The sequence below is a fragment of the Poecilia reticulata genome, linkage group LG3, assembly GCF_000633615.1.
Source record: "Poecilia reticulata strain Guanapo linkage group LG3, Guppy_female_1.0+MT, whole genome shotgun sequence".
In the NCBI taxonomy this organism is placed as follows: domain Eukaryota; kingdom Metazoa; phylum Chordata; class Actinopteri; order Cyprinodontiformes; family Poeciliidae; genus Poecilia; species Poecilia reticulata.
In genome coordinates this window covers 29,028,161-29,042,580 of record NC_024333.1, presented here as the reverse complement: position 1 = coordinate 29,042,580, position 14,420 = coordinate 29,028,161, and the positions used below count along the sequence as shown (strand labels likewise).

The 14,420-nt window shown below is 39.8% G+C and overlaps 2 protein-coding genes across 2 annotated transcripts in view; one reads left to right on the top strand and one right to left on the bottom strand.

Annotated features, from left to right (window-relative positions):
* Positions 1–1,372: 1,372 nt before the first annotated feature.
* Positions 1,373–3,953, bottom strand: LOC103462751 (regulator of G protein signaling 9 binding protein). The gene has a single exon (XM_008405723.2). The coding sequence runs from the start codon at positions 3,057–3,059 to the stop codon at positions 2,322–2,324; it is 738 nt and encodes a 245-aa protein (XP_008403945.1). The 5' UTR covers positions 3,060–3,953; the 3' UTR covers positions 1,373–2,321.
* A 7,315-nt stretch (positions 3,954–11,268) lies between these two features.
* The window catches only part of nudt19 (nudix (nucleoside diphosphate linked moiety X)-type motif 19), a 4,489-nt gene continuing 1,337 nt past the window's right edge, over positions 11,269–14,420 (top strand). The window contains exons 1-2 of the mRNA XM_008405724.2: positions 11,269–12,159; positions 13,422–13,629. Coding sequence (XP_008403946.1) covers positions 11,401–12,159; positions 13,422–13,629 — 967 coding nt within the window. The 5' untranslated portion in view covers positions 11,269–11,400. The remainder of the gene's footprint in view (positions 12,160–13,421; positions 13,630–14,420) is intronic.

Sequence of the window (14,420 nt, the reverse complement as noted above, 5' to 3'; positions counted from 1 at the left end):
TAGATAGATAGATAGATAGATAGATAGATAGATAGATAGATAGATAGATAGATAGATAGATAGATAGATAGATAGATAGATAGATAGATAGATAGGAAGAAAGAAAACAACCATTACCAGGGTTAATTAATCTGTATAATGTGTTTGACTTGACTTTGTGACTAGAATTCAGGAAATTTAAAAAAATTGACAGTTTTCTAATTTACTGATTGGATCGGCATGAAGGACAATTTTGCCATAATAAACATGTTTCTTTGACATCCCTACATGCATCCAGCCTCTACCTGCTCTTTAGACACCAGAAGTCGCCCATGAGTTGATGAGGTGACTGTTTATATTAAGTAAGTGCTCATTTTGACAGACTTCTCATTAGATTCCCAACAAATGGCTGCTTAAACAGATTATCGAGTAAATTATGTCAGCGAATAAGGATTACCGGTTTGCATAGTTACTATCTAACAAAAAGTGCCGCTCAGCTCATTTATCCCATGCAGCTTCCGTCTGTTTTGTTTCAATCCGTCATACTTTTTAAAATCATTACAAAAAAAAATCTTTGAAAAATTCTAAATTTAGTAGCTATATAATAAATAGAATCTACTAATAAAGAATGACAATAGTTATGCTGTCATAAAACTGCTTAGCTCTTCTCTGAGTATCAGTTTTTAACTCAATATTTCAACATTCTCAACCCAACACACATTAAAATCCATATTTCTTTAATCATCAATATTACACTTGTTTTGTATCTTCACATGCAGTTTATTACTGATCGAAAATTATTTTAATATGCAGAAAAACTAAACGAAACAAAATTTAAGGCTTTTTAACAAAGAAAGCAAATTATATGAGCACACTATTTCAGTCTTTTCCTTATTTTGCTTTCTGAGTGCATCAAATGCATCTACATAGATTTTGTTTGAACTTCAAACATTCGGTGAAAGGCTTGATCCACGTTTGTAGATTAGAAAGTTAAGGGTCTATACTCCACATCTATTTTTCTCCAGCTCACTAAGTTCATTGTGACCCGGGACAATCATCCCATCACTACTAGTCTCACCCTGGTGCCAGTCCAGAAATACCTCTAAATACTCTTAGATTTAAAACTACTAAGGAGCTAAAGCAGCATCTGTGTCACTCTCCTTTCACAATAATTTAACACTAAGGTTGTTAAGTCTGAGACTAATCCCCTGCTTGAAATACCTCTGAGTGCATTTCAGGTATGTATCTCCGTCTTTGTAGTGATCCAGATCTGACATTTATCACAACCAATGCTGGTAAGATTTTTCTCAAAGGCAACTGTGTAATGTCAAATGGCATACAGAGACTGTTTGTGCACCATCGGCGGAGCTTTCTCGAAACTGAATTCACATCGTCAAGAGAGTGTTTCAAAATTTTATTATAATAAATATACTAGATCGTATTTACATGACCTGAAACTGCTGTATAGATTGTATGTACAAATCTTCTATTCACAAGTTGCAATGTTTTTTTTTTTTACATTCAAAACTGCAAGAGAAAACCCTGAATAGAAACAAAGAGCAGGCTTTGCAGTGAAAAAAAAAAGGTGCAATAAGAAACGACTGTTCACATCTTGTCCTGTTTCTCACGAAGCCTCTGAAATCGGATGCAGTTGAGTTCAGTAAGATGCAGGCCTATTACAGTGCAATTGTAGAGATTATTACGGTGCATTAAAACTGTGCTGTCAGGACGGTAGAGCAGTGCAGATTTGTGCACCAACCTACCAAAGTGATGCGTAGGGATTAACTGCTGGCTCTAGCTTCCAAAGGCATAAACCTAATTTTAAGACGAGATGTTTCAACCTGCTTTGCGTGAACACACCTGACCGTTCTGGAGTGAAATCGAGACTTTAAAGCAGCAGTCAGATGGACATCAACCGGGATACTTAACCATCGGCTACATTTACGCTTGAGCTTTTCCACTAATCCACTTGGATTACGTGTTGTGTATATCCCTCTGATGGCCAGACACTGTCACGTAATTTTATGACTTTTTTTTTTCCCTCCCTTCCAAAAATACATGACCTATTGCCCCCCTCCAAATGCCTTTAAGGGCCAATGGCCGTTCTCTCCTCAGGCTCACATTGTCTATAATATTTTAGTAGCCTATGTTTTATCAAGTGCAACTCCTCAGATCCACCAAATACATTCAAAAATCCAAAAAAGATTCATAACTTTGGGTAGGAACATTTGTTTTTTCACCCCCTTCTCTGTCTTGTAGAGCTCTTGCCTTTTCACACGGATGTCTCCCGTGGAAAGCCGAGCAGGTGTCCTCCAGGGGCCTGCTGTTGGTCAGACAGTTCACTACATGTTGACAACTAAATATCCTAGAACCAGAGCGACTGCCACGATGACAAAGAACACCACCACGGCGCCGATCGACCCAGAGCCCCCCTCCCTGCCGCCTCCACCTTCATCGTCTTTGGGCTCCTCTTCGCAGATGGAGATGACACCCACGGAAGAGTTCCCCACGCTCATGTTGGACTTGAGCTCGGCGCCCGCTTCTTGCTTCGCCACCACGGCCCACGGCGCCACCTGCACCTTCATCTCCATCTCCTCCATCATCTGGCTCACCTGCGTGATCTCGGTCTGCAGGTCCCTGAGGTCCGCCGTGTCGATGTTGCTGTCGGCCTCGTACTTCATGTTCTGAACGCTCATGGCCCGGGCGGCCACCGCATTCGTGCTGCCGGTCATGCCGGTCTGGATGAGGTGCCTGGTGGGCACCTTGAGGGGGAAGTCCTGCCCTATCTCCAAGGATCTCTTCATGTCCACCTCCAGGAGCTCCATGCTGCTGGAGAACAGCACCCAGAGGCGCTCGTACTCGGCGCGGTCATCCTTGCTGATGGTCTTGTCTTTGAGCAGGGTGGTCAGTTTAGTCCTGTTGGCCACGGCCAGCTCCTGGGCCTTTTTGCGGGTCTTCTTTAGCTCCTCTCGCAGGTTCTGGGAATCCGATGTGCTTCCCAGAGCGATGACCAGATGCCTGTAGCAGGCTGTGACTTTGTTCAAAGCATCCAGCATTGTTTTGCACTCCTCTTTCCCCATCACTGATTGGGGGGAAAATAGCAATATCCTCAACAAAACGGAAAACAACAAACCAAAGGGTCTTTGGAGGAAAAGGCGAGGTTAGTTGCGGTGCTTTTGTCCCTCTCTTCAGTTCAGTTTCCACGGGAGCACACCGCCCGCTCTACAAATCCACACAGCGCCCCAGCCAGAGGAAATTCATCTCTATCCATGCTCCCCCTGCGTACGAGCAGGCACGCAGAGCGGCTTAGAAATTAATGCTTCCGTCACCTAAAAGGCTTTGGGTGACATTTGCTCTTCCTTGTCACGGGACCAAAACGGCACCAGAGCCCGTATATCCTGCAGAACCGACACGAAACAGGTGTGAAACAACCCGATTTTTCCTGAACCCGTGATCCAGAATCAGCTACAGGTGCCCCGACATCCGCCCCACTGCACGATGTCTCCCTCCCTCCGTCAGTGTTCGGAAATAACGCGCAGGCTGGGAGTCACTGGTGTTTTTCATTCAGTGTTACGAGGAGAGGAAGCCGAGAGGAACCCACCAGGAGGAGCATCGGCAGCCATCGGCGCTGTTTATCTGCGTGGGGAGCTGTCCACTTCAGCACCCTGTGGCGGATGTTTAAATACCAGCGAGCGCCTTCTGCGGTCACATGTAGGCACAAAACGGTGCCATTCAGAAGGCAGACAGGGCGACAGGGAAGCTCCTCTCCCATTGGTTCGATCACAGAGGCATCTGCTTCAGCCGCGTCCTGTCATTGGCTGCTCTCTGCGTGAAGTGGAAAGCCATCATCCATCTTCAACCATCTGGATTCCTGCATGTTTCCATCTACTGTCCAAGACGAATTAATAAACAATCGGATTTTTTTTCTCTCTCTCTCTCTCTCTTGATGAATCTTTGCTGAATTAATGTGTAACAGATTATAAATATACCCAGCCGCATCTAAAATAAATAAATAAATGAATAAATATCACCAGTCTATCTATATAAATCTATGTATTTCAGTATTCTAATTCAGAAAGTGGACGATTTTGAGTTTTAGCGATTAACATAAACCGTTTTTAGTAAATAATAAGCTAATGTTTTAGAATGAGATTAACAATTAAATAACAAACTAAAAACTCAGTCTGGAATTAAGATGCTCACAAAAAGAAATAGATTCCAGCCAGAAGGAATGTGTTAAATGGTGATATTTCGCGCTTTATAACTAGGAAGAGATGTTTTGTTTTTACTGTATATGGACAGAAACACAAACAGCTAATGCTAAGAAGGCAACTTTAGCTCTTTAACTTTAGATGTGTCTCCTATGGTTTACTGTTTAACTTATATCTGCCCTCTGATTTTCCATCCTAATAGCACTGTAGCCTTTAGCAGGACATATAGAAAATATTACAAAGTAGCTGATCTTAAACCTATGTTTGTATTTTGTTTGAACCATCAGTACAACAGATGGACAGAGACGAAGCTTCCCAAAAGCTTTGACTATAACTTAAGCATAAATTTGTTGTGCTTTGGAGTACAAAGCTCCGGTTCAAGACAATTAAGGGTCTTATTTTCTCATAAAATCACAAGTCTGGATTCTGGGTGCTTTAGTTTGCAGATTGTAATTTATCTGCGGCATTTTTTCATAAAAGGAAGTTATCAAATTTGCTAATTCATAAATATGATAATGCTGTCACTACTATTACCACAACTACTGTTCATATTAATGTTTATTACGTTTGTTTGACGAAGCTGAAGTTGGTGTCAGATTCCAGCTTCCGGTTCGGGAAATAGCTAAAGGGCGATTCCACCTAATTTTTCACTACCGTCTAGGTGGTGTAGTTAAAAAACTACAACACTCAGACTCTTCAAACCTGGACTGGATTCGTCTGATCTAATAGCAGGATATTGAAAACCATGCATGTTTGGAATTTGTGAAGCTTCTTTCTGATTTGTTAAACCTCAATAAGGGGTCATTTTTGTCCTTTTTTCCCCCTCAATCTCGGTCAAACTAGAACTACTCTAATTCCAAAACTCCAAAACCTAGACACTTCAAACCTGGACTAGATTATTCTCAACTAGTATCAGAATATTTAGAACCATGTTTTGATTTGTGAAACCCTTTTCTGATTTGTGAAACTTCAATAAAAGTTGATTTCATCACTTTTTTCGGATCTCGAACTGCTCCAGCTCCAAACATACACCAGACACAGACATGGAGACACCATTCTCACAAATGAAATCAGTACTACTTGAGTCCTCTGTAGCAGTTTTCCAAGAACTTCTTTTTTTTTTTTACTCTTACTTGAGTCATTTTCACTTGAATGCATTAGTTGGATACTCAACCAACCTCTGACCGTGATTAATTTAAACACAATAATCATAGTAAGTAATTTTCATATGTTAATTTTCACATTACACATCATACACTCATTACACATAGACTGACAGATTCACCATTAGCCCTCATGTCATGTGACTAACAATTAGTCTGCAGTGATTACTTTGTGAAATGCCACAACTAATACAGCTTTTATAGGCCAGCGTGATGCCAGCTGCTGCACACACCATCGGCTGGATAATGTGTTAAGTTGGCTCCTGCTGTGCTAGGATGTGCGAGACAGATAAGAAGGCTGTATGGTGTTTGCCTGCTTCGCTCTTTTTGCATTATTGAAGCGGATGGGGCCTAATGATGCAGTGACAGCACTGGAGAGCTAATGGACTAAAGAGCAGGGGATGCCACAAGATGGAGTGCGGAAGCTCGCTGTTACCTTCGGATGACTTCTGCTGCGACAAACGGATTTCTTTCTTATCTTTGCTTGCTCTTGGAAACATAAAACTCTTTGCTCACTGAAACTGCATGCACATTGCTCACACATTACGATGTAATGTAAAAAGTTGTTCTTACATTACAGTGCTGAGTTAAAAAGAGAAAGGTGTGCAGTGGGAAAAGAGAAGACCTGCAGACTGTAAACAACTGTAAATATGGGATCTAATTACTGTAGCCTTTACTACAGAAAGGTTAAAGGAATAAAGCCAGAAGTCTCTGTCTATTTTCCTGTGATGAGATTGAAGACAAGCTGGTGTGTTAGACACCAATGTGTAGGATGAGTTAAGTATATGGTGGTCTGACTGCTTTCTGAGTGAACACATCATGGAAAATAAGATTGTTTTTATTATTATTTTCTGTGCAAAAGGACAGAAACCCTATACAGATAGAGAAACTCTGCACGAGGAACCCTATAACATGTTAGTCATACTTTTACACTGATTCAAAGAATAACAATTCCAAACAAATTTTACACTTAAATTTAATAATTGCTTTCCTACTTGTCAGTGATATGATAGAAGAGTTCTCTTAACACAAAATAAAGCAATTTGCTTCATTTCGGTTTTACAAAAGTAACAGAGTGCTGTTAAGCATGTAAACATTTTTCTCACATGTGACTCTTAATGTCACACCCAAGTTCTGTGTGATTAAATTCACTTAAAGCAATGGCCATCTTTTTAAAATCCAGCTGGTCGAGCCTTTTCGAATGTGTGTCAACACACTGCCAGTATGGAAAGACATCAGCAATGTTTACAGAGAAGCAGTGGCTGCTGTCCATCCCTCTGAGAAAAGCTATAAGGTCATTAGTTTAACTCGATCAGTCAAGTGGAAAATATTGAAACTGTTCTCTATTTTCTCCCAGAAATTTTATACTAGAAAATTCACCCAATCCTTAAATCGTGCAGTTTTTAGGGAAAACTCAAATAAGGTATGAGGAAAATTTCAAAGTGTACAAGCTTTATCCTGGACAGATCACCACACAATTACAGGACAACACGGAGACACACAGGCGAAACAACCTTGCAAGCACATGTTCATACCTCAGGACTTGCAAAATTAACGGAGACTAAATAACTTAACAGTCTTGTTTTAAAACAATAAGAGGTTCCTGGATAGAACCCAAGTGTGTTCAGTAAGAAGACGGCTGCAAACCAGGGACCTTCTGGCTATAAAGCAACCTTTGCGCCGACATAGAACCCATCCTCTTGTCAACTCTGAGACATTGATTTCATTCAGATATTCATTCAAAAACAAGAACACACCTGAGATCTCCTAAACATCTCTGCTGCTTTCAATTTCATTCTACTCATCATTAAGAGGCACGGAAGGAAGAATTTAGCAACATATAATAGTTCATTTTCAGATTGCTATGAATTTGGGAACATATTTTTCTGCTTAAAAGTAGTTTGTTCCTTTGGCAGTATGTAAAGAACTGAGTACTCAAAGCTTAATAAGCCTTGCTCACCAGATTTCTTCTGTCCTGGCTGATTGGATTGAAACCTCATGTGAACTTACGTCTTCACGTCCTGCCTCTGGGTGTTGGAGTTTTAATCACGCCTTAGCTTGGACAAAGAAGGATTTTTCCTCTACAGCACTATGTGAAAGTCTTCAGCTATTTCCCCAAATCGTTTTCTTCCAAGAAGCTATTATTTCACATGTTCATGATCTCATTATTAATGCATATTCACTTTATGAAAAATGTATACAGGCAACGTTTTTTTTTCTCTATTCCAACACATATGTCACTTCTTCTAGTCGGCACTGGAACCCATTGTGTCAACAGAAAAGTATGTTTTTTTTAATATATATGTTAAACTGCATTTTTAACCCAATACATGCTACAAAAGTATGCTTTCCTCCTCATTGCACCTTTTTCTTCTCACATTTTTATCACCTGTTGAAATTGATCCTCCGCACTTTCAAGTGTGTCTCAGGGGCCAAATGGGATTTCACAGCTCAGTGAAGACATGCCGTGACACCAGGAGCAAAGTATCCATGCGAAAGCTGAACAAAAGCATCTGCAGTTTCAAGATTGATGCTATAAAATGGTTCAAACTGTAATCCAGATTAGCACATTTCTGAAAATCCCTGGATTATTAGTGTAATACGCACTAATGTATCTTTTAATGGAGAATGTCAAGTGTATGGCTTGCGTTTTTCTTCCCATGGAATCAATGTTTTTAGGCAGGAAACGGTGCTAAAAACATTAATATGCTTGCATCAAAGCTCACTACCTCTGTGTAAATCCATTAGAGGGCTTTTTAAAAGCCTTGTCAACTCTTTTGATAATCCAAGGAGTCAAACTTTTGCTCTCACTTTAGTCAAATGTTGCATTCTGTCAAAGATAAAGTCAACAAGGCTTTTTACAAACATCATCTGTTTGCTGAATCTACGGTCTGACCATGTTGGTTTCACAGCTGATTAAAAGATATCCACAAGAAGATTCAGATTTGTAATGAAAACAAATCTGTCAGACATGAAGACAAGGGTGTAAATATATTCAGGTCAGACGATAATGTGCAAGAATGTCATATGACATTGGGGGTTTTATGATTCACTTTTGTGCCAGAAAAAAATTACATCAAAGCATTATTCACATGTTTTCATTAATGTCTCATCCTGCCTGTGGAAAACCACTCAGCAGTGTCGATGTTTTTCTCCTTTATCCACAAATGGGCCTTTTGAGTGTTTTTGGGGGGAGGATCTTTGTCCTTCTTAAAAACCCAAAAATGTCAAAGTTTACAGTAGAGAATCTAAGAGGGAATCCTTCTCTATTATTACATTGTCCACCTTGGTAAAAAAAAATAAAATAAAATAAAATAAATAAATAAATAAATAAATAAATAAATAAATAAATAAATAAATAAATAAATAAATAAATAAATAAATAAAGTAATGATGCTACATTGTTCTTCATTTTAAAAGTCTCATCATTACAAAATATCTTTGTCCATGTAACCAAAAACAGTCAGTCTAATCTAATAAGAAGTTTTTCAACAGAACATTAAGGAGTCCATTTTTGAGCAGTTGCCTCCAACTTGGTTTGCACCTTTTTCACTCCATGGAGAAGAACCAATTTCCTTTCCTTTGATTTGGATGGCTGTGAATCTATTTCCAGACTTTGCCAAGGTGGTGACACATCTAAATAATTCCCATATTCCTCCCTCTTAGGTCTTCACTGAGTCCCTATGACTTTTCCATTATCCTGAGTATTGGTTGATCAGATGAGTATCCAGGTATTTGACAAAGTTCACTATATTTTCAAACCCCTGCAACAAATTCTTGTTTTAATCATCATTTGAAGTGATGTGGTTGTAATTGTTTCACTGTGGAATTAAAATAGCTCAGATGATTAACAAAATGTCCAAAGTTAAACTGACATTCATGGCAGTAATATATGCACTTATTAAACGTCTGCCTGGAATCATAGCAGCAATGATTATTTCCAGTTCAGCTGTGCCGTCAAAAATACAGTTTCTTAAAGTCCTCAAATGTACCAATCAAACCTCAAAGGCCAGACCAAGTTGTAACATCCTAAAATAAGAATCAGCAAATGGCTTGTCTCACTCTGCATAACTAATTTAAGCATTAAAAAACTTGGTGTGTTCCTGATACAGAGAGAGAGCGCGAGAAATCCTTTGAAAGCCAAAGATCACATGAACTGGACTCAGATCGGAAGTACTGCACATTCCAGCCTCAGCAAACCTAAGAGAACATACAGGCTGAAAGATGAGATCAGAGAGGAGAGCTGTTTGTAAAGCTAAGATGAAAAAAAGAAAAGACTCAGACAGTCAGAAACATGGAGGCAGAGCAGTGAGAGAGGAAGTCAGTCTTTGTTGAATTATTGATTATCTCATCTACTATGTGCCCTCGTATTCACTGCACAGTGTGGAGCCATGAGTCATGCCTTCACGGAGGTGAAGACTCTTTACTTAACCTTGACATACAGACCTATGTCTACCTGCACACAGATGTTAGTGCAGAGGGTATCACGTTGACTGACAGGGATTTATTTATGAAAAGTCACAAGTTTGTCGGTTTTATTCTCATTTGAAGCCAACAGTTTGCACTAACATTTAATGATTTATACACTTTGAGGTCCTTTTAAGCCAGCATACACACTCATGTGTAGGTTTTGCATGCAAAATTATACCCTCACAAAAAGTAAGTGTACCTACCTGAGCCAAAAAAAAAATAAAAAAATTAAACTCTCTATGAAAAGGAAAGTTGAGCTCATCTTAAAAGCCTATAAAAACTATATACTTTGTATTGATTGCAACTAATGTGCTGCAGCTCTTAGTGATGCGTTGCTGGATGTGGAGGGTGTGTGTATCAGTGTGTGTGTGTGTGTGCGTGTGTGGTGTGTGTGTGTGTGTGTGGTGTGTGTGTGTGTGTGTGTGTGTGTGTGTGTGTGTGTGTGTGTGTGTGTGTGTGTGTGTGTGTGTGTGCGTGTGTGTGTGTGTGTGTCTACTGCATTGCCTTTCCACGCTGGCCAGGTTTTGCACTGTTTTCCTTTTTTTCTTTTACTACTTTGAGCTGCATAGAAGTCAGAGAATTTGACCCTGCAACACCATAATTATTTCTTTACTGAGCTGTTTTGTTTTTTCTCAAGGCAGCTCATTACGTCTCTTTGACTTAAGATTTGTCTGGCTTTTTCTTCACCCAAACAGTTCATTGCTTATACATGAGAGATATATAAAATACAATAATAGTACAGTTCACGCAAACACAGTTGGAAAAGGTTTAGTCTTCCTGCAGTCTCTTTCTTAATACAATAAATGTTTTTAATCTTTCCGTTGGCAAACTTGTTTTTTTTGCCTGCTTTTTGCATAAGGATTGTAAGAGAATTTGAACAGTTGCCTCACAGGCAACTGTAATCTTCTAGCACAAGAACACACTGACATATAAACTCAGTAACCCCGTGAAGAACCAGAACAATATGACCAAGTCTCAGACACATTCAGGGAGGCTGAGAATCTGACTGAATTTGTTCTCAGCAACAAAATGCTGTCTTGACAGTATTATTTAAGATTTTCTTTTTTCCCACTACAAAATGTATTTATTCTTGAAATCTAATCTAATGGTCAGATTTGTAATCTAATCGCTTAGATTAGAAAGTGAATGGCCACTTTCTAATCTAAGTGAAAGTGGACTTTCACTTAGATTAGACCACACAGGTCCATGCTAAAATTGTTTTGAAATTTATTGAAAAACTGTTTTTAATTCAATAAGTCATGTTTGCGATATGAATGAAAATGAATTTAGAATTTCAATTATTATTTGACTTTTTACCTATGGGGTACTTGCTATTGAAAAGAAAATGTCTAAAAACAGTATTACAAAGAAAGCCTTGTGGGCGCCCCGTTTTATAGAAATATTCCTGTAAGTCTATAAGGCCTCCGGCCTGTAGGTGGCGATAGTACGTGCAACAGAACCCTTTAGTTGTGTCACTTCCGTCACATGTAACGTAAAGGATCTGACCGAGTGAATGTTGAACTGGGTATGAAACTTTCAGAAATTGAAAGTCGTTTAAATGCTCTCGTAGCTTGAAGATGAACACCGCTCTGAAGCAGTGGAAGGAGGCGTCCACCCTAATCCTCACCGCAGGACGCAGGCTCGGTGCGGACAGCTTGTGGCCAAGCACACCGCTGGACCGCAACGGCGCAGCGACACGGCTGCCGCACAGCTCCCAGTTTGATTACGACGTCCTGTTGCTCAAACGAAGCGCTAAAAGCACATTTATGCCCAACGCGTATGTGTTTCCCGGCGGTATGGTGGACTCTTCGGACTTTTCAAGTGATTGGTTAGACGTCTTTAAATCTTTTCTTAATTCCCCTGGTTTTGGTTTAAGGAGCGTTAAGCAGCCCGTGGAGAACAGACCCCCGATCTTTGCGACAAACCGATTGAAGCTCGGCTCTCCCATCCCGGGCGAAGTCGCCCTGAGAATTTGTGCCGTCAGAGAGACTTTTGAGGAATCAGGAGTGTTGCTGGTTGTGCCTAAAACGGAAGAGAAACGCATTTTGAAAAGCTTTCAGGACGCACGTTTTAGTCAACATCACGCAGAACATAAACTGGGTTGTGATGAACTCTCAAAGTGGAGGGCGTTGGTGAACAAGAACCCTTCCAACTTCATGAGGATGTGCCAGGAGTTGGAGGTTTTGCCCAATATCTGGGCTTTGCATGAGTGGGCGAACTGGCTGACCCCCACCGCCAAATATGGGAGGACGAGGTTTGACACAGCTTTCTTCATGTGCTGTTTGCAGGAGATGCCCAGCACGCTGCAAGATGAGAAGGAAATTGAGCGCTTTCAGGTAATTTTTGAAATGTAAGCAAGTTGGGTTTTGAAAACTTATCCTATATGCACTGATCAGCGATTTTATGACCAATTTCCAAATGCCAATATTTACTTTATAGCCTCCCCTGATTCTCATTTCTGTTTAACTGCAAATAACTAAAATTAGCAACAATACACCCTCTTGTACATCATAGAAAATTTGAACAGTCATAACTTTTCAAAAATTCCCAAAATTACAGAGTTGTCTCACTATATGTCGCTGAAAATATGTTGTGAAATTACCAGTCCTGAACAGATCTCGTCATGTTGTTGTCTTCATCTTTCAAATATTGAGGTGGATGGCTTGAAGACTTGACCAGCTTGTTTGTCTTTCTTGTCAACTCCACTGAGATGGTGGCCAGAAAAGAAACTGTATACCTGAAGAAACCCAGAAGAAACTGAACTGGGTTGAATACAAGTCTGTAAAAGAGGCCATGTTTAATTATCAAAAGGGATTCTTAGGCATTAGATTCAGAAACTTTTGACGTGGCCCAAGACCATGTCAATACTGTCTTGAATCATTTCATAAATAACAGCCAAAGTGTTTTCATAGGGGCTCCCTAATTGTATAATTTAATTTTTTATCTTGGCTTAGCTAAAATTTACAAGTAGCAAGACCACACCAGCAGGACTTTCAATAAAACGTTCATCTGATGGACAATATTGGACATTTCCAAAATTTGAAAAAATATCGATGTATGCACTTCATAAAAGATGAGAGAAAATTAAGCTGAGCTACTAATGTTTGAACTGCTAACCATTTTAAAAAAGACAGCTTACTACATTCACTACATACCAAAACAAGCCCATATGCTGCAGCTGTCTTACCACAACAGAACATAATATTCTAGCATCACCACCAGGGTTAAGGTAGATAATTATACAGAAGAAATGACCAGAACTTATTATTATTATTGTTATTATTATTAGAACCAGGGGTGATGTCACACTGTGTGTGAAAGAGAGAGAGCAGTCGGCATTACACAGCTCTGTAGTTGAACAGAATCTCACAGCTTTTTTTAAACACCTCACTGATATGTAAAGCACCCGAGTCGTCTTCTCACAGTAGCAAAAGGTTACAAATAAATGACTTTTAAAAAAAAAATAAAACAACTAAGCATCAGTATTTTAATTTTACCCCTTTCACGTTTGACATTGTGGTTTATTCTGTTGTCTCAAACGACAAAAATAAAATAAAAGAATACAGAATGAATCAACTCTACCTGTTGTGTGTTTCAGTGGTCCACACCCTCAGAGATCCTGCAGAGCTACCAGGCACGGCGACTTTGGATCGCTCCTCCGCAGTTCTACGAGCTCAGCCGGATGTGCCGCTTCCCGCTGCTGAACGACCTCCACAGCTTCGCCCACCAGCGGGCAACAGAAGGCTGCGATCAGTGGATGCCTGTTATCGTCCTTCAAGACCAGCAACACATTTCTCTGCTCCCAGGTGCTGATTATCGGCCATGTCTCTTCTAATGATCGGCCTGAGTGATACTTACGGGATAAACAGCCGCCGTGATCTCACAGTTTGGTTTTCTGGGCTGGGACCTTTGAATACAGCATTATGGCTATTGCGTCATCCCTTTTAGAAACCATACGTGTATACAGGTGATGATTGTGGACACCACAGTATCACCTGTTGATTTAAACCCCTAAATTATAATATTTAGAAGAAGACACTAGGCTAATGCTTTTTCCTTAGTTGTCTTTTCACACCTTTTTGTGCAAGTGGTAACATTTTTTGTTAACTTTCAGCCTTATCTCCAGTACTTCTGGCTTCTCAGCCTCTAAAGCCCTACGTTAGTTGAATATCTGCCTTACATTAATTAAGTACCTGCAACCTTTAATTCTACTTTGAGTCGAGCCGTTGGACTTTGAGCCAGTGTGTCCTCTTCATTTCCAAAGAAAAACTAAGTGTGTCTAAAACTAAGCTGGTGCTCTTGGAGTGATGAGTTCTGAAAATAGATTTTATTGGTCTGAGGGAACTTGCTGCCCAGCTGCCTGCTGGTATATTTTTGGAAAGTAGTTTAGCACAAACTGGTATATTGTCTCTTCTGTTGCTCTTTGAGTTGCAACTTTAGTTTTGGAGAGTCTGAAAAAGCATGTAGAAGTCCTACAAACTCCAAGATAGATTAGTGCATAGGTACACCTTGAAAAATTAGAATATCATCTTGAAAAATTTGAATATCATGGAAAGGTTTTACTGTTTTATAATATAAAACTGTATTATATAAGTTT

Coding starts and splice junctions, on each gene's coding strand:
- LOC103462751 (XM_008405723.2), bottom strand. CDS start 3,059: ATGGGGAAAGAGGAGTGCAAAACAATGCTGGATGCTTTGAACAAAGTC.